General features: G+C 44.4%; 1 protein-coding gene across 1 annotated transcript in view; it reads right to left on the bottom strand.

Moving 5' to 3' along the window:
• HERC3 (HECT and RLD domain containing E3 ubiquitin protein ligase 3) overlaps window positions 1–15,050 on the bottom strand; it is a 44,118-nt gene extending 29,068 nt beyond the window's left edge. The window contains exons 1-2 of the mRNA XM_010586153.1: window positions 14,812–15,050; window positions 948–1,107 (exon numbers count right to left, since the gene is read on the bottom strand). Of these exons, the coding sequence (XP_010584455.1) occupies window positions 948–1,107; window positions 14,812–15,037 (386 nt within the window). The 5' untranslated portion in view covers window positions 15,038–15,050. The remainder of the gene's footprint in view (window positions 1–947; window positions 1,108–14,811) is intronic.
• Window positions 15,051–19,276: the final 4,226 nt, after the last annotated feature.

Genomic DNA, 19,276 nt, shown 5'->3' with positions numbered 1-19,276 from the left:
CAGCTCAAACTTTAATGTTTTGTGACTGAAACTCTTCCTTTAAATACTGTTTCAACAATGACAGCCACCCTACACAGACGTACCAAACTTTTGCTCTGCACTGGATCTGCAGTGGCAGATCAAATAAGACACAGACTACATCTGTTATTATTGTAGCATGAAACAACACCATGAAGTACAAAGGGACCAGTTATCTTTATTATGGTAATAAGCTGAGACCTATCATCTCTGAACTGCTTTGGATGGAGGACTCTTGGTGTCTGCCACTGGCCTCTCCCACTGCCACCATCTACATGTCCTTGCACTTAACCCTATTAGTGCTCTGACACGGGTAAGCTGCATTAAATAAGTAAGTTAAGAAAACTGAGCACTACCCTAAAGTTTCTGAGCAACATTCACTATTCAGAATTGTAGTAGGCTGGTTTAGTAGCTTTGCTGCTAATGGGCAACACTGCAAAACAGTTTCAGAGCTGAAGTGCCAGTTCACGCAGCCATGTATTTTTTCCTTGTCCTTGAAATGTATCTTCTATCTCAGAGGACTTCCTAGGAACTGGAATAGAGACAGGTATCACACACAGCATTTCTATTTTTGGGTCCTCCCTCATGCACCTCCTTGCTCTGTACAAAACACAGTGGCATTTTTCATTGAGGAAGTCGAGCACACTTCTATTCTCTTTTCCATGCCCCAAGCACTCATGGGCGGAAGGCCCATCCTGCCCAAACCTCCTGAGGACTTTGTCTGAGTCCCAGGGGGGCTCAGGGAGCACCAGTACAGTATGGAAATGGAGGAGGAATCACCCTTACATCCTTACATGAGAAGTGCTTGATTACTGCCCCTCCGAGAGAAAGCAACGCTCCCACCAACTCCAGCCTGGAAGGTGAGCAACCCTTGATGCATCACCTCCAAGAAGGTGCCTTAAGGAAACCTGAACCTGTTAAAAATTTACCTTGGTACTGTCACTGCATCTTCTATAGTGGTGAGGCCCAACTGCCCATCACTGCCAGCGCCCCAGGAGAAGAGCTGGCCCTGGTCACTGAGCGCCACGCTGTGAGACTCTCCGCAGGCCACATGGACAATGTGCTGCCCGGCCAGGGCTCCAATTTGCTCTGAGGAAAACAGAAAGCCTCTCCGGTCACAGGATTCATCTCATAGTGACATGCAGACATCAGGTCTGGGCAAATCTGTATGCAAAGCCATTCGGATGGGTGCACTGACCCCCAGTCTAGTTTGAAAACACTTCCTACAAGAGGAAAGCACCAGGTTTTACTGCAACCATGTAGCTGCTGAGCTCTTCTGAAAGCCTGGTCTGCAAATCATAGGAGAAAGGCAGGTACATGCCCCCAAGCACAATGATGGTCTACACACAGACAGCCTCTCAGATACAGGGAAACCTATCAGGTTATTTAGGAACAACCAGACTTCCCAGACTTGAGGTTTTCTTACTCAGTTTTGATGTGGGGATCAGCCAGGACCCAGAAGTTGGCAGAACCTGGAAAACCCATTTGACCTTCCACAGCTCTCATGCCCAATGAAGACGAATCATCCACAACGCTGATCAACCCATCAGCCCCTTGCTTTATTGCTTGATGCATGAAAGCATATGTGGTACGACATCCCCTGTGCTAAGCCTGGAACAGGTTTGAACCTATCAACCTATTACTGCCACTGTCAGACACTCATAAAAAAGTCCCATAAAAAGGAAGCAAAGTAAGAAGGCCTTACGGAGGGATAAAAGAGAGAAAAAAAAAATCACTCAGTCCTCTGGAAGATCACCCACAAGTGACTTTTCATCATTACATCATGTTAGGCAACTGAAGTAGGTTTGACAAGTACTCTTACAACATCAAAAACCAAATCTTATCCATTATGCAGAGTTTTTACAAATGGACATGAAAAAGTCTTGTTTTAAAATAAAACATTGGAAATGCCACACATCTGATGGAAAAACTCACCACAAGCCAGACAGCAGCAAAGTTGGTTTTCTTTTTTCTTCCCTGAATAAATACAAATGTTTCAGGTGGATGAAGAAAGATTGCACCCTGTAAGCTACAAGGCAGTGATCAGTTAAGTCCCACTTGCATGCGACATGTGAGGGAAGGGTAGTTACATGTAATTCTCTGAAAATGATATCCCACATCAAGGACATCCAAAAATCATTCACATACTTAGCACCAAAACCTGCATACCGATCAATCTAAATGTCTTAAATTAATTTAAAAGGAAGGCACCCCTAGGAGGGCTTGCCTTCTAAGTCTGGGAGTCAGAAAATGAGGAGAAGAATCCCTAATGGATGCTATGGAAGAGAAAGGTGACAATTATTTAAGTAAGTAGTATTCTAACAGAGGAAAATGCTACCTGAACATGTGCTTCCTTTCACTTGAAATAATTAATGGCAATGGAGGTGCAGTTTACAAGTAAAAAGCACACAAACATCTAGGAGGGCTTGAGACTGGGTCTACCTGCCATCCAACCATCATTTAGCCCTGCCATCTAATAACGCCCTTTGCCCTGCAGCTCTTTCCAGCAGGACTGATTTCACCCAGTCCCACTGCCAACCCTATGCAAAGACACAGACAGGTTTGGTAATCAGTGTCTCAAAGGTGTTACAGGAAAACATCTGGTACCAAATTTGCCTCGAACCTTTCCTCCGGTAACACACAGCAGACAAAACCATGCTTTTTTACTAAATTTCCTGTCTAGATGCAAACACGCAGGGTAGCATTGCTTCTGTGTGCATTGTGGAATCTACCTGCTCACAGCTGCAGGACTAGAAATATCACTATGTTCAGTCTCTTTCAAAAAGCATGAAAAAAACCCACCAAAACAAAAAAATACTACATGATCCAGATCCCCTGGATTTCTCTGAACTCAGTGGCCTTTCTTTTCAAACATAAATCCACTTGTCCTGAACTTCAGCACAGGGTTACAGTAACCAGAGAGAGACCTTGGTGCTCACTGCAGCGTGCCTGTTAATCATAAACCCTATAACAGCTGAGAATTCAGATGCACGACCTGGTTGCAAGGACAGTCTGTATAGATCTTCCTCTTTTAGCCTCTTCCTGGTGGGTGAGAAGTCAGCCAGGAGTCCTTGGTTGCTCAGGAGGAGGAAGAGAGGTGGCAGGGCTTATGTTTGTTGGAAGCAGCTGTGGAAGTGAGCAAGTTGCAGACAAGGAGGTATGGCTGCTGCATGGAATAGGTAAGGTTGAGAGCTGCTCACAGGTGGGATGACAGTGGCAGGAGAATGGTTAGTTCCCCCTGCCTTCCTCCTCTTTGCAGGAGGAGAGAAACAAGCAAAAAAAAAAGAACTTAAACAGCAATAACTCCAGGAGGTTCCACTAAGCAGGCTGTTCAGAGAGGATCTGAGACAGTTTTGTCCCCCTGTTTGGGCATGGAGCTGAGGCTCAGCACGCAGCTATTGCAACACTTCCCAAAAACTGTGGTCTGGGACAGTCCTGCTTTGCATTCATCACATTTTCTCTACAATCCCAAAGCAGAGCCACATGCTGTAAAAGATGTAGTAGAGGCATGGCAGCCGTGCTTGTAGGCATCAGTCGTGCCAAAGCCTGGGAGGACACGCCCGGAAACAAGTGTGCTGAGGGATCTGTGGGGAGGGATGGAGCCATCTGGGGGACAGTGAGGCCCTTACAGAGTCAGGCCTTCGGTGCCAGCCTGCAGCAGCTGACTTTAAACTGGAAAAATAATAAAGGAACGATTAGGACACAGTTCATGTTTCATTACCTATTGTAAATGTTATTTGTAAAAAGAGTCAGATTATTAAACTGGCCACCCCTTGCAGAGTTGGGTATGTTCATTTGTACCCATCCCTTTCCCTCCTTTGATCGCTCACAGGATCTGACCAACCTATTTGAGGTTGTTATGCCTTCACTAGTGACTGCAGCAACATCCAGCAACATGGACTTGTGTTATGGTGTGTACATCTCAGCTGAATTGGTGCAATTTGAGCTTCAGGATGATTTTAGGTTTCAGAATTAGAAGGCTGGATTTTAAAATTACTTCATTCAGGAACAGTATGTATATGGTCAAATGAGAATTAAAATCAAAGGAAGTGCTTTCCCTTACATATCTTAAATATGCATGTGTTCTGTTGAATTGGTTGGCTGAGGGCTCTGAATATGCCAGATATTTATTGTGGGCTGTTTTAAAATTTGCGTGGTCTGGATCATGAGAACTGACTTCTACCAATACTCTCTGAGACTGCAGGATTAGGAGATCCTAAACTGAGGAGAGATAAGGCTCTTTAGGAGAGCCTAAAACAGTAGAAATCTGGTTTCTTGTCAGTAAAGAAATTTACAGTCTGAGCCTGAAACAGCTGTAGTGTGTTGTCAGATGTAACTCTGAAGTGCTGTCTCCTAAGAACACAACTACCAGACTTCTCTCTTGATTTCACTTTGAGGGGTGAAAACAAGAGTCAGCCCGGGGAAGCAAGATACTGTTTTTTTAGAATCGGTACAGCCTATTTTACGGAGGACATGAGGGACCATTTTAATGTCCCTTGTCTTGAAGGGCAGAGCTGCCATCGACCTTTGTCACAGCTCTCAAGACTGCTGTGGCTTTGCTTGGGATTTCTCAGGCAGAAGAAATACGGCTTTGCGCTGTGTAGTACCAGCACATCAAATCCAGTATCTACGCACCCATCTCCCCGATTCCTCCTTCCACCTCTGACGTCCATCCTCAGCACGTCACCCCAAGGTCTACCACATCTTGCCCACGCTGGAGTTGGTGTCCTGGAGTCATGGCATTTGCCAGAGCATGCATGGTGGACCTTGGGGGTTGCTCAGCAGTCACGGCCCAGCCACAGCTTCTGTGCTGCCAGTGGCCAGCAAGCCTGGCCGAGCAACCACCTTTACAGCTCGCTGCAGTAACCTGAAGAGGAAAACAGGCTCTCTCTCTCCTGGGTTTCCTGAACATACATTTTTCCTGTGTTTCTTTCACAAGTCTTGGTGCCTTCCCTCTTTGAAAGAGCTGCCCTTACTTGTTTACCTCCATGGTCTGAAGGTGGATTCTTCCCGCTGCCAGCTGATGTTTGTCAGACTGAAGCCTTCCCTGCCTGCCCAGTCCTTTCCGAGAGCCTTCTCCGGCTGGCTGTGCCCATGCCAGTCTGCCTATGGCTCCTCAGACAAGTGCTCAGAGAGGCTGCATCCCCTAGACAAAAGGCAGCAATGTGGGGAAGTAAAAGGCTTTCTATGGCTATGTCTGAGGAAGGAGGTTGATCTGTCAGGGTAGGTGTCTGCTTTCACAGCTGTGAGGGGGAGTAGCTGGCAAAGCGTATGCGAAGTGACACCCCAGGGTGTCACTGCGGCCTCTCACTTCTTGCTCTTACATTCCTGCCTTGACACGACCACAGGCAGCTTTACAAAGTGAAGGCAGTGCTAATAACTAAACCAGCCTCTCTCAGATTTAAGCCTGTAAGCAGCCATGCGAAATAAATTAATGAGCAGTACTGTACGTGTTGTGCAAGGAAGCAGTCGAGTCGATAAGTGTCAGTAGTGTTTGTGGATGAAAGGGGACTGCAGAATCATTGTCTCTGTTACTTGGAGGTTCCCAGCCTTGACCTACGGACAGCGTTCCCACCCATGTGACCAACAGCATTCCTGGGAATGTCACCTGCTTTGGTCTGTCCTCTGTCCTTTACCATCTTCCCCCCCTCTATTTTTTGTTCAGTAAGTCTACTCTGTGTTTACATTTCCTCCTTTGTAACCAAATTATCAGAGCTTTATCAGTTTCAGTGCTGCTGTCATCAGTCTCTGATCAGGCTACGCTTGGTACTACTCTGCTTTCTGCTGCAAGCATAGCAGCAGTTCATGAAGTTCATGAAAGGAAGACCTCAAGATTGGTGAATTGGACTTGTAAAATCCAGCCTCCTCGATGGGCATAGTAAATGTCAGTTATCGAAAGTCAGAGGTTACATACTGATACAAACATTCGCTTGCTCCATACTTCAAAGCTTTTGCCCCATACTAAGAGAAGTTTGAGAATAAGGTGGGCTGCCATACATGGGTAAGAAGAGCAGGCAGAAAGCGAGGGTAGCTGTCTACAGCAGGGATGTGGTCTCCCCATGGGGTTTGCTCCTGTAGTCTGTTGCTGTGCAGGTGCAGAGCACAATGTATCCCACACCCTCATGTGCAGTAGTCTCATGTAGTCTGAACGCAAGACACAACAAGCATGTAATGCCTTCTCAGAGAGGCTCAGCAAGGAGGAGGAGGGTAGTGGTGGCGAAATTGTGGGGCTGGTGTCAGGCAGGGCAGTTCCAACTGCCTACGTGTTGTGTGTGTCACATGCCTGGCCACGGCAGAGACTGTCTGCGGTCACGAAGGTGTGTTGCTGAAACCATCCTTCATTCCTCAGCTCCTCCCTGTGAGCTGTCCTCTGGTGTTACTGCTGACAAACCACAGCCTGCAGAGGTGGTGTGAGTGAAGCCATGGGAGCAGCTTTAGCTGGCTAGGTTAGATCATGTTTTCAAAAGCACCTGATAGCTTCAGAAAGTCTGTATTTTGCTGAAGTGGTTTATAGAGTCTGATTTCTTTCTCCCAGTCCCAGACTTGAGATGTTGTCCACGGCAGCTGTGAGCACGAGACACCTAGGTGATCGGAGTTAAAAGTGCAGACGGAAATCAGAGGCTCGTTCTTGGGGGCTTTAAAGGAGAGAGGAAGAGGCAAAAAGGCCCTGACAAACAGCATGATTTTCCCTTCCCCAGTCAGAAGTTTCCAAGGGGCAGAATCACACTTCCACTGGAGATGATGTTTCCTGGAAAAGTTGGTGAGTGTACTCATGCTGCTAATAGTGGTAAAAGCATTGAATAGCTAAGACATTGTTGAAGTTATACTGACAAAATAAGGGGAAACCTTCATAGGGGGAGGGAGAAATCTTGGGTGTACTTCCCTCTTAGCACACTTTCAATTGCAAGCATTTCAGTTGCTGCACTTTGTTTTTATCTTTTCCTCTTTCCAGTTTCATTAAAACACTCAGACATGTTTTAATGCTCAGCTGACTTCATTAGGACTGAAATCATGAAGCTCATCACAGCCTAGAAATATAGCCAGGATGTCCATATGCAGAAACAACTCCAGGATGTGCCAGTGGAGACTGGGGAATCAGCAGTCAGCTGAAGTTTCCTACTTAAGGTATTAAAAACTCTTGTCAGGGAGTTTGGTGATCCACTGTTGTTTACTTGCTTTTTGTACTGTGGTTTAATGAAATGCTGGTGACTGATAAGTTTGGGCCATAGTGTTTTTCCCATTTTCTTATAGTACCCGTTGAAGGCAGCAGCAGGTTTTTCATGGCGTTTTTCGCTGTTAGATCAGGCTTCCGTAAGTGCTAATGCTGTTAGTGTCACCTTGTTAGATAGCTTAATGTGTAGGCGTAATTCATCTCCAAAAGGAGAGAACTCAGCTCCCTTCCTGTAAGAATTAAGGCTTTTCAGTACGCAGAGAACAGAAAGACCATATGGGTGAAGTTTAGGTTGCTATTGGTGTCTGATTAAATATTCAGCTGCCTTGTGCATTAAAATGTTGTATCTCACACTTCTGATTTTTAGATCTTGGTTGCACAATGCTCAGGCATCCTCAATGTGGATGTTGACTATATTAACAAGCATGGCAATGCAAAGAAATTGGCTCATCTGTTGTCAGACTTGCCAGCTGCCAGCATTTAACCCAGAGGAATTTCTTGCCAACAGTTGTTTCTGCCTTCCCATGTTTCTACCACTCTCTCTTTCTTATCCGGGCAAGCTAGTAAGACACCTATCTTAGGGAGTCTGTGAGCACTTTCCCAGCAGACAGCAACAACCAAGATGAGCAAATGCTCTGAGTTGCTTATTGTCAAGCTGGGGAGGCAATGAGGAGTTTTGGCCAGGTGTCCAAGCAGACTGAAATCACTTGAAACTCTTCCAAGCCACAGCTTCTTCTCACCAGTGAAGAAATCCAGATTTTGCCACTGAAGGTGCCTCAGAGCTTATAGCTTCTCTATGTCATTTTCAGACAGTAGAAGCCATCTGGTGCTGTTCGTGTACATCCTGGCACACATACAGCTGAAGGATTCTGCCATGTCCTCTAGCAACTGCCTGTCTTGCGAGCAGCTGGAAGCTATACATAAAGAGGTGTACCAACTCTCTGACAAACTTACTAGGAGTAGGAAAGCTAATTAATCATTCGTTGCCTGTTGTCCTGGTTTCAGCTGGGATGTAATTAGCTGTCTTCCTAGTAGCTGGTACAGTGCTATGTTTTGAGTTCAGTATGTGAAGAATGTTGATAACACTGATGTTTTCAGTTGTTGCTCAGTAGTGTTTAGACTAGAGTCAAGGATTTTTCAGCTTCTCATGCCCAGCCAGGGCACCTGACCCAAACTGGCCAACAGTGTATTCCATACCATGGGACATCACATCTAGTTTAGGAACTGGGAAGTGGGGGGGCAGGGAATCACCGCTCGGGGACTGGCTGGGTGTCGGTCAGTGGGTGGTGAGCAGTTGCCCTGCGCATCATTTGTACATTCCAATCCTTTATTACTACTGTTGTCATTTTATTAGTGTTATCATTATCATTATTAGTTTCTTCTTTTCTGTTCTATTAAATCGTTCTTATCTCAACCCAGGAGTTTTACTTCTTTTCCTGATTTTCTCCCCCATCCCACTGGATGGGGGGGGAGTGAGTGAGTGCCTGCGTGGTGCTTAGTTGCTGGCTGGGGTTAAACCACAACACCTGTGCATTCTAATCAGTGGCATATAACTGAACACTTTGTGCTTCCCACAGTTGCAGACCCTGAAGATCTTGTAGAGCTTCCCAACACTGTGGGGACAAAGTATAAGTCCTGTTTTATAAATAGCAAACCTATGGACTGAAGGTGAGTTTTTCAAGGGGTTTCATCCTTGGCCCAGCTTTACTGCCATTTCCAAACCTTCAAGCTAAATGCACTGTCAGAAAGCTGAGTTACAGAAACATATAGCACCTGTCTTCAACTTTTGCTGGAGTGTCCCTGTGAACCACAGGCAGGCAAGAAAACACAAGAGCACTCCTGGGAACCAGGCCTGTCACCATTCAGAGAAGGGCTGTCCTGAAGGCCTCTTGCCTGGACCTCATTCTTTGGTCCAATGTGTATTTTATGAAGAGAGCTAACAAGGTTAAGACCAAAAGAAGTCTAACCTTGATATGTCTGTTTATGTTGAGATCCATGAGTTAAAGCAGACAGAAGAGAGCAATGAAAATCAGAACTCCACCAGATACAAAGAACTGATAAATTACTTGCAAGCATTGTTGCTGTTTTGAGACAGCTGATGGCTTCAGAAATAAAAGACTCGGTCAGCATGTACTTCTTGGAAATTGGGGAGTTTGGTTTGTTTTTTGAAAGTTTTATGACATGTTAAAACACTGTATTACATAACTCCTTCAGCCCTTCCCTGTTGCTTTCAGGGTTTTGTTCTGCTTAGCTTTGTATATAACTGTGCCTATTAAGCTCTATTTGACTGGGTTTATTCATCAGTTACTGAAGACAATACTAAGAATAAACTCCACTCTTCATCCCAAAGCAGTGCTGCATCTTTTCCAAGGAATGAATAATGGTGTCATGATGCTCTGGAAATTAAAACAAATGTATACCAACCACTAAAACCCCTCATATTTTGATGTGAGGAAGGGGTGGGAGGTCAATAAAGAAGTAATTGTCAAATGTTTTTGATAATACTACCTATGTTAGCAGGGAGATGGTACATTTGGCAGCTTGGCAAACCTGACAGTGAACTGGGACCCTTGTTGGACTCCCTAGGCAGTCTGTGCCCCCATGGGAAGGCTGGCTTTTTTCCATCTCTGGAAAGATATGTGTGTGAGCATGTAAAACAAACTGTTTCACATTTACATTTTTTCATGACTTCGCAGGCAAGCTGTGACTGACAGGGTCTTAGGAACATATTATGGCAAGATAGGCCATATGCATACATTTCTAAAGGCATAGATCTTCAGCTCCAAGACATGCATGTTTTTTCTGTCTGTGGTCATCCAGCAAGTCCAGGTGAGGCTGTACTCTGCTTCTTGGGTGAGCAGTGCAGTCACTGAAGGCTTTCAGTGATACAGGGCAGCCTTTCAAAACAAGCTGGCATTTATTAGTCCCCTGGGATGGCACATAGAGCAAGGTCAGATTTGTGTTGCCAAATTAAACTTAAGATGGAATCTGTGGGGACTGAAGCAACCACTCTGGATTTCTAAACCCAGTGGATGTCCTCTCTGCATCCCAGTGTGTGAAGCCCTCCCTACGTAGTCCTTGCCACAGCCTCCCGATACCTCAGTGCGCTTTTTCTCCAGTTGCACTACTGCCTCCTCCAGCTCCTGATGCTGATCTTTGGTCACTGGAATCTTCTGTCACCTCCCAAAGGTGCTCCAAGGGCTCAGGGGCAGCTCACAGTAACATTTCCACAACAAATGAGACATGTATTCTTATTGTGGCAAATACTGCTTTCCCAGGGAAAAAATTAGCTCAGTCATGCCTGCAGGTAGCAAAACACAGTCTCCGTTAAGGATGCCCTAGCTTCCCATATTGCCCACATTTATCATTTTGTCAGACTCATGTTGTCCCCTGGAATGTCTGGCAGCATGCAGAGACCAGCTTTGGAAGAAGGGCAAGCTGGTGAGTTTGTGACCAGTTTCAAGAGCTCAGCTGCTCTGGATAATGGCCAGTCTCAGGTCATCCTGGCCAGCAAGCTTATAGCAAAGTGATGGGCTCATGAATCAAAGGGATTTCCTGTGGAGATGAGAATGGCTTCATCACTCTTCTTTTTGATCGTGGGACCCTCTCCAGAAGGAGCTTTAGTTTTGGACCTTCTGCTTCCAGTACAGAAACATGCTTGGCTGAACTTAGGTGGTGTGTACAGCCCACACAGCTTCTGGTTGTTTAGAGCTCAACAGGCTGCCAAGCAGTGCTACAGTTGGACACTTATGAACCCAAGTGTGGAAACCTGCAGTGGGCTCAATACTTCACAACTAAGATCACTGAGTTACTTCTCCTAAGGTATTATCTGAGGCTCTGGAGACTCCAAGTGCGTAACAACACAAGTGAAAATTAGGACAGGTCATGTCCTATTTTATTAAATATGGTTGTGGTGAGAACACCGAGACAGTGTCTCCCCCTCTGCATTCCTGCCAAGTGATTGCAGAGACACAAACAACAGACTGTTTTGGGGGTGGGGGAAGGTGAGGAAAAACAATCATTTCAATATTACAAGCCAGGTATCCATCCCTGAGAGGGATGGACTCCTCAGGTAGCTTGCTAATGACCTTTCAAAGAAGGAATGAAACAGTAAATAGCATGACAACATGGGGAGATGGCTCTTGGTGGAGCCCATAGGAATGGGAGTATTACCCTAGCTCAGAAGTGGGGAGTTGGAAACGATCACAGGCTGTTAGCTTTTAGTCAAAAGGAATGTTCTTTTAGCTAGGATAAATATCTCATCTTAAATATGAATTTTATGACCACAGTGTAAAATGCAAGGAAAGGGAACTTCCAGAAAATAAACCTCTATTGACTCAGTGACATGTACTCCCCCAGTAACTTCTGTTCCCTAGAGTGGAGAGGCACAAGAATCACTTCAACAGTCACTACCCTGTCTCTGTATTACATCCACAAAGCTCAGCTGATATGACAGTAAACATAGATTTTTAATTAACAAATTTCTTTCATTTCAAAAGGTGCCTTCCAAAGGACTCCTCTAAGAGGAATTACTGAAACACACTTCTATGCCACTGTTTGACATTTTTGTGAGTAGCATGAATGAGAAGCAAAATTGAATCCTACTACTACAGATAGATGTAAATGGGCAGCAGAACAAGAGAAAAAATAATTATCTGGAATACCTAGTAAGGGAAGAAAGGGAGGAAAAAAAGTCTTCAAAAGCACTCACTGCAAATATAACAATTCTTCTCCCACTGAAAGCCATTAGAAAAACCTGCAAGCTTTTCAAGGAGAACAGGGTTAGATTCATGTTCAGTGCATTGCAAAGTCCCAGAATTTTATTCACAAGCAGACATCATCCTGGGAAATAACCACATCTGGATAAACAACATTATCACACATTCTGAAAACACTAATTGAAGCTTTTTAGCATGCTGGCAGCATAAGCCTCACGTACACACAGAGAAAAAAGTGAGAGCAGTAAAAGGGAGTTTCCTCTTGCAAGCACAGACCTGGGCAGCAGGAAGAAGATAACTCCACCCCTCTGAAGTCATCCAGCATTTTTATACATCCTTCAAAAGGTTTCAAGACCCCCTGCCTATTTTCATGTCGTGATGTTACTCTCAACCACAACCAAGACACTCTGCAGGCCACAGTAAGCATTTCTGAAGTCCAGAGGGGGCTCTCCAGAGGCTGCCTGGAGGGGACAATCAGTCTTGTGTCACAGCCTTCTCCAGGAGAAGCAGCAGCTCACTTCCAGAGCTGGGCAGAGGTCCACCACTTTCAGCTGCCCTCACAGGCTAGGCAGAATCAAGCCATAAGGCAATAAAACCAAGAGGCCTCAGCCCAGCCTCTGCTGTACAGGGCAGTGTGAAGAGATGCAGCTGCAAGACTCCCAGTTCCAGGCATTTGTCACATTTTCTCCCTCAAACACCTGCTGGCAGCCTTCTCCCCATCATCTTTACCTTTAACAGCTCAGGACCCTATGCCCCACACATATATCTTCACTTCCTAACAGACATGGCTTTATTCATAGGTCCACAACTAACAGAATATGAAAGATGATCTTTGACATACCTTTCTATACAGAAGGTGTAAGGTCATCTTTATCCCATGCAGGGGAGGTGGGGGTAAAAGAGGAGGCCTTGGTTCTTCTTATTCCTATTTGCAAAGGAGAACTAAGAAATTCAGTTCCCACTGCTGCAAGCCAAAGCAGACCCACACAAAGCAGCATGTTGTATGGGACTCTCCACCAGTTTACTGTTACTGTAATGACTGCTGTGGCTGTTCACCATGAGCTAAGAAGAGCAGCTGTTCCTTACTTTACAACACACCCCTCCCACCTGCCCCAGCCAGCAGAAACCCCATTGCAGGCACAGCCAGTAGTGCTGGTGTCAGTAGAGAAATATGGTTTCTCAAGGATGGTCACAGGCTCCTCAGAGAGCAGCACTGCAGAACCTTTTTCATAATAACTGCAAGTTGGTGTCACATCTTGGTAACAGCCCCTTAATTTAAAGGGTAGAAGGGCACTTGGGATCAAACCCAAAGAACTTTTTATTTCTATTTCCAAATCTCAGACTGTCCCTCTTCTAGAGCCCTAGCAGAAGGCAGGATTATCTAGTTTCTAGAAGTCTACACTTCAGCATTCAGAATTCATGAACTCAATTTCCAGCTCTGATCCTTCTACTTGCTGTGAAGCCTCCATTTTCATTATCATCTTATGCTTGCTTTATTTTATGGGCAAAGAGCCGGCTAGCGCAAAGATGCTTCCCAGTACACATCTTTAACAGCACTCAGAATAGTACTGAACTTCTGGTGCCTCTGCACTAAAGCCACACAGCTAATCAGGGGACTTGCAGAACAAACTATCCTCATCAGGTCAGGTGGAATATTCACTAGGCTTGGCTTCCCTTTACTAAGCATCTCATTAATTCAAGGGCCTAGGTTTACAAGTCCTCAGAAGATGAACAGTGGTTGTGCACAGAGACTACTTAAGCACTTCTGATAATCCCAACCTCTTTTAGTAATCATCTGGAAACTACTTTTAGGAAAAGCAAGAGAGGCCAGATCCAAGGTCAACTCCTCTAATCCAGCATCACGGACATCCAGCATCCCACATCTATCACCTCATGTTTGAAAGAAAGAGACAAGAGACACACCGACATAAAAAAGGAGTAGTGGAATCAGTCAGGTCAGATTTACACATACTACATGGGAAACTGGGTATTTTGTACACATCTCATATCTCTGTCATGCAATAATAAGGTATGCTACAGAAGCCCCAAGTCCTACAGAGGGTAGCCTGCAGTTTGAGGAATGATGGTGTCTTACTGCTCTGATTACACAGAAGGATTTTTATTACAGAACAGAAATACCTGTATCTTTACCACATGTCAAAACCAAGAAGTTAATGGAAAGTGATTTGGAAGGCCAACATTCAAAAGAAAGCCCATAAGAAAGGCTACAGGGTTTCTCAGAATAACAATACACAATTAAACCACTCCCTCACCCTGGAAAGGAGAGGCATTAGCAGCCTGTGGTTCTGCACACACAGGTTCTGCATTAGAACACAATGAAGAAAACATAGTCTGAGTCTGGGGAACACAAGGCTACCATGACCTTCTAGATTAAGAAAGCACAGAGGGGAGAAGGCACAAGTCGCAAGGTATTTCCAAGAGGGGAAAACAAAGTTTATAAACTCTCTTGGCCAAAAGTAAGTTTGTTCTCCACAACTATACTCAATACAGATCTATTCTTTGAGGTAAATGATAAAATTCCCAATAACTGAACAAGAGCAGGCATAAGGATGCAGTACAATTGGAAAGACAAAGCAGAAGACACTTGTGACTCACAGCCCTCTCTTCCCATTTATAAAAAGGCAACATAATGCCAAATAACAAAATCTGCCCTGAGACCATCTGCGCTTGCCTCTGTTTTGATACATTTCCCAGACAAACTATGCAGGCCTGTCTCCCCACCCATGCTGCTCAGCTTTAGCTTTCCAGAGCCAGCAAATATTATTCAGCTATTACACATGATCTTCAGCTGTTAGCTGCCCCAGCTCCTGAGCAATCAACACAAAGCAGCTTCCATGGTCAAGCCTCAAGACAGTTTGAAGTGCATATAAAAAACTGACTTACCTGGCTTGCTTCCTTCACAGTCATGCCCCAGTTGGCCTTTGGTGTTCAAGCCACAGGTATACACTTCCCCATCTTCCAACAGGAACACCGAGTGGTTTCCTCCACATGCCACCTCCTTGACATTTCTGTCATGAATGAATCCATACACTTGTGGCTCAGGAATGATGACCTGGAGGTTGCTACCTATCCCAGGTTGTCCAAAAGACGAGTATCCCCAGCATAGCATTTTCTCTCTTTTCAGCAAGTCATGTATCCTTCCTGGGCAAGAGAAACAGGGGAAGGAGTGCAAGTGAAGCAAGTACTCACCAAGTGATCCTACAGAGATAAGCTGCTCAGAGCAGGAGGTGGAAACAACCAAAAAAGGCATTTCCTGCATGACTGTCAGGCTTGTGGACTGATGGTAAAAAGAGATTTCCACCATTACACAGACAAAGAGGAATTGAGATAGCTCAGGTACCGAGTCAGCACCTTTGTGCCTTGGCCATTTCCATCTTTAACGTGGTACAAACGTTCTGAAAACCAGCAGACCTGAGCTTTTATTTCAACAAGACCACCCTGCTTTGAAAAGCAAACTCCACCAACCAACTGTAATGCCTTTTTTTTTTTTTTTAGACTAATGGGTCCAAACCTGAACTTTTACAGTTATAGTGTCATATTTGGGACTACTGCTTAAAGAAATCTTTAAAAATTATCTCAAAGGTGGTCAAACTAGTTCTGAACAGACTGGCATAGGTATTTGTGGTGTACCAGCCAATGCAGAACGGTATTATTTCTGATAAATCCAGACTAAGAAGTATTTTGCTCAACTGAACACATTCTTGCAACCCAAGTACATGCACATACACATGCATGCATCCCTAAACTACAGCAAGAATTTCCCCAAGACACAGCAGTTCACATGGAGCAGCATACTGACAGCTTGGCCCCAGCAGCAATGGGCAGATAACATTGATGCAACTCGCCAGCAGTCAGGTGTTATCTTTCCTGTTGTGCTCAGTGAAAGTCAAGGATTTCAGAGAGTGGGGTAACATGGGAAGGGAAAAAAACCACAGCAATATCAGAGGCCCAAGGAATTACTCAGCCTGAACTTGGTAATGACAACAGGATGCTAACACATAAAAGCTGGGGGGATGGAAGCAGCTCTCATTCCAGAAGAAGCATGTGAAAGATTTTAGTAACACTCCCTTGTCACTCCTAATCTCAATAGGTTTGGGTTATTTGTTAAACATGCTATACTAGTAAGACATTGAGAACTCCTGTGCTTGAACCAGAAACCAATTAAAGCTTTTTTTTTTGTCAAGAGAAGAGGAAAGAAGAGAAGAAAATGAAATATCCAAGACATCAAGTCTTATGACTCACCATGCCAAGTTTTAAGCCAAGGCAATTTACAGCAGCAGCACCTACTACCTCAGCACAGCACTGAAAAGCTAAAGGTAACCCTTGAAGCACCAGAGACTCCGCAAGGAAACGAGATCCCTTCTCCCACTCTGAGCAGATAGGAAACACATGCATTCAGTTTGTTTCCAAAACCTGGTGCTAATTCAAGCTCTAGGTATTAGCAATAAAGCCTTTCCTAATCTAAGCCCTACGCAACAGGTGTTCATCTCATACCCCACTATCCTTGCCTGTCAGCTGTGGTCACACGATCAGGTGTGGTCCCTTCCACTGAGGCAGGGCTGAGCTGGATGGGGGAGGGAGAGGATTGGATTTTCCAGTTGTAGCTCACCAGTGGTGCAATTTCCTACCACAAACTGTTTACTACGATCTCTTATTAGGTGCTCTAAAGCATGCTATGAATCCCATTCATCTCTAACAGCCTTTGCTCCTTTATAGCATAACTCGGTTCACTCACATCCACACATATGCTTATCACTGGCCAGCTCCAAAGCACCCAGAGGAAAAAGCAGGTTACAAGGCTCTGTCCAGTTGTTACATCAGTCACCATGTACACTCTGTACTTGACTGCCCTCAGCACAAAAGCCCAATGGAAGATGCCCTCTACACTAGCCACACTATTTCCTATGCTAAGAATAGGAATGCCGTGGGACACAGTAAAATTGAAGTGCGTGCATGTGCTTTAAATGACACAGCTGCTATATTTAGTGAACTTCATGCTCTGTCTTGAAAAAAACTAGCATAAGCAACACCCTGAACATGGCAACACTAAGGCAGGGGATCATTTCAAACCTGACATCTGAAACAGCAGAAATCTGGGACTGCCATTTCTCTCAGCCTGGGGAATTACCTTGTTATGAAGATACAAGCAGCACAATAGCAGCAAACCTGAAGATCCAAAGATCACATTCCCTGCTAGCATAAGTGGATGTTGCCTCTCAGCTGAAAAGATTTCCCCACTATACAACTTGAACTACAATGACATTGTACAACATGAGCTAAATATTAATTTGGGATATCTTTCTAAAAGGGTTCCTGAACAGTCTGCTCCCCATAGACTACAGTCATCTTTCCTAGTGCTAATTTCATTTAAAATGCTAAAAATACTTTAATTACTTTCCTTGTGTTCATATTCCACACAAGAAGTTGCTGTAATGGGCAGGGGGATGCAAAGTGATTTGTAAGAGACGGTTTTTCCTCCAGGTAAGGCACTATTTAAAACAAGAAGAGTTCAGACTCCCAGTAACTCACATGCACACTAGGGTGATATTTCAGAAGAGTTCAACCCTCATCCATGCTAGTGGCCAGATTTTCTGAAGCACCCGGAAGTTTAACAATCCCTATGACTGACAATGAGCCCGTGCCAGTCCGTTTAGAAAATCTGGTCTCAACTAGATTTCTGGTTAGTCTTTTTAAAGCACCTCCCTTGAATCCCACCTCCCATCCTCCAAACATTTTGCTGAGAAATCCCTGTGCAGCCCTATTCCAAGGGGACAGAACAGCACTTCCCACTCAAGAGTGACAACCAACATAGCCACTTTCCATCTGAGCGTACAGGCACAGCTAAACATATATTCCAATGGCCTGGTGAGCCAGATCTTTAATTTACTTATTTTGAAGATATAGCACATTTTTTAAACCACAACTGGTTTGATGTTTGGTTCCCACCCCCACCCCGAAAAGCTGCTGCAAGTCTTAATACATCATGTGTACAAGTAGGAGCTGTGTCCTGAAACATAACAAGGCTTCAAATGACAATTTCATGCTCCATGTCCAATCTGGTTAAGGCAGCTACTCTTCTCTGACATTAGTGGAGGAATTAAAAATGCATGTTACACTGCAAACTACCTCTACAAGCTGCATACCCTCCTTATACTAAAAAAAATTTCTAGTGTGGGCAGGCACTAACACAGACATGTGACTGCACATACACACATATATAAAAAAATATAGATACAGTTTATATTCACTTAACTGAAATTTAAAAGGTGACTAGTTAATCCTAGCACTCAGCTCAATACACCTTAAAAAAGTCAAATTTTTATCTTCAGAGGACAAACCCTTAGGGAAGGTGTTTTTCTTTAAATGCATCAGTTAGGGCATTAAAGTTCCCAGCCCCTTTTAAAAATTGGATTGCAAAGAGCGCAAGAGCTGCAGTACCCAACCACATCACTTATTACCGTTCTTTGCACAGCCAGCTTGGTATTCACATTTTAGAGATAAGAACAGATGCAATGCAGTAAAGATGGTCATTTGCAGAGACTCCCCATACATAAAAAAAACAAAAAAAAACCAGGGGAGGATATAACACAACATCCTCAAACCCTAACATTCCAGGAATAATTCACCATCAAATCAGCAAAGGATGTATACAGCACAGCTAGAGACAGGAAAGCCTCACACTGTGGGGCATATTTTGAAGAAAACTATTGTGGGTAGAAGATCCACCCTTTGCTACAGTAAGGCTCAGCTGACATACTAAGTATATATCCTTTGGTGAGAAGACAACCCCGGTGGTTTGGTAAAATAATAATGCTACATGTAAGATCATTCCAGGATGTGTTCTATATTGCCTTTTTTTCTTTCTTTTTAATAACTATCATGACATACAGTCTCTTCACACAATCGCGCAAACATATTCTAAAGCCATAGCTGCGACCACAACCGCATCCTTTCTGCGAAAGTTAGGTAAGTACATATTATGCTTGCAACAAGCAACACTCAAGGCTGAACGCTCTCTAAACAAAGAGATGTGTCAACTGGCAGGGCATGAATAAACAAGTTTTTTCCTTCCCTGTTGTTTGTGAGATCTCAGCTAGCTAATGCGCTCCTTTTATCAGCATTGCCCAATAATGAATTTACTGCTTCTTTCTGACACTAAGCCTCCAAGCCCACTTTCTTCCTTCTGCCTTCATTTTGCTCCAACTCAATGTCCAACGTAGACCGGGCTATAGAGCAAGAGAACGCAAGGCGTAACAGTGAATGAGTTAAAAGCAGAAACAAAGCATTTCCATTGTATAACCACATGCCCACAGCAAGAGGTACCACCACTGAAAACATTCTAAAAAAA

Source organism: Haliaeetus leucocephalus, unplaced genomic scaffold (genome assembly GCF_000737465.1).
Source record: "Haliaeetus leucocephalus isolate CR32 unplaced genomic scaffold, Haliaeetus_leucocephalus-4.0 Scaffold140, whole genome shotgun sequence".
Lineage (NCBI taxonomy): Eukaryota > Metazoa > Chordata > Aves > Accipitriformes > Accipitridae > Haliaeetus > Haliaeetus leucocephalus.
This window is presented reverse-complemented; position numbering and strand designations above follow the sequence as displayed.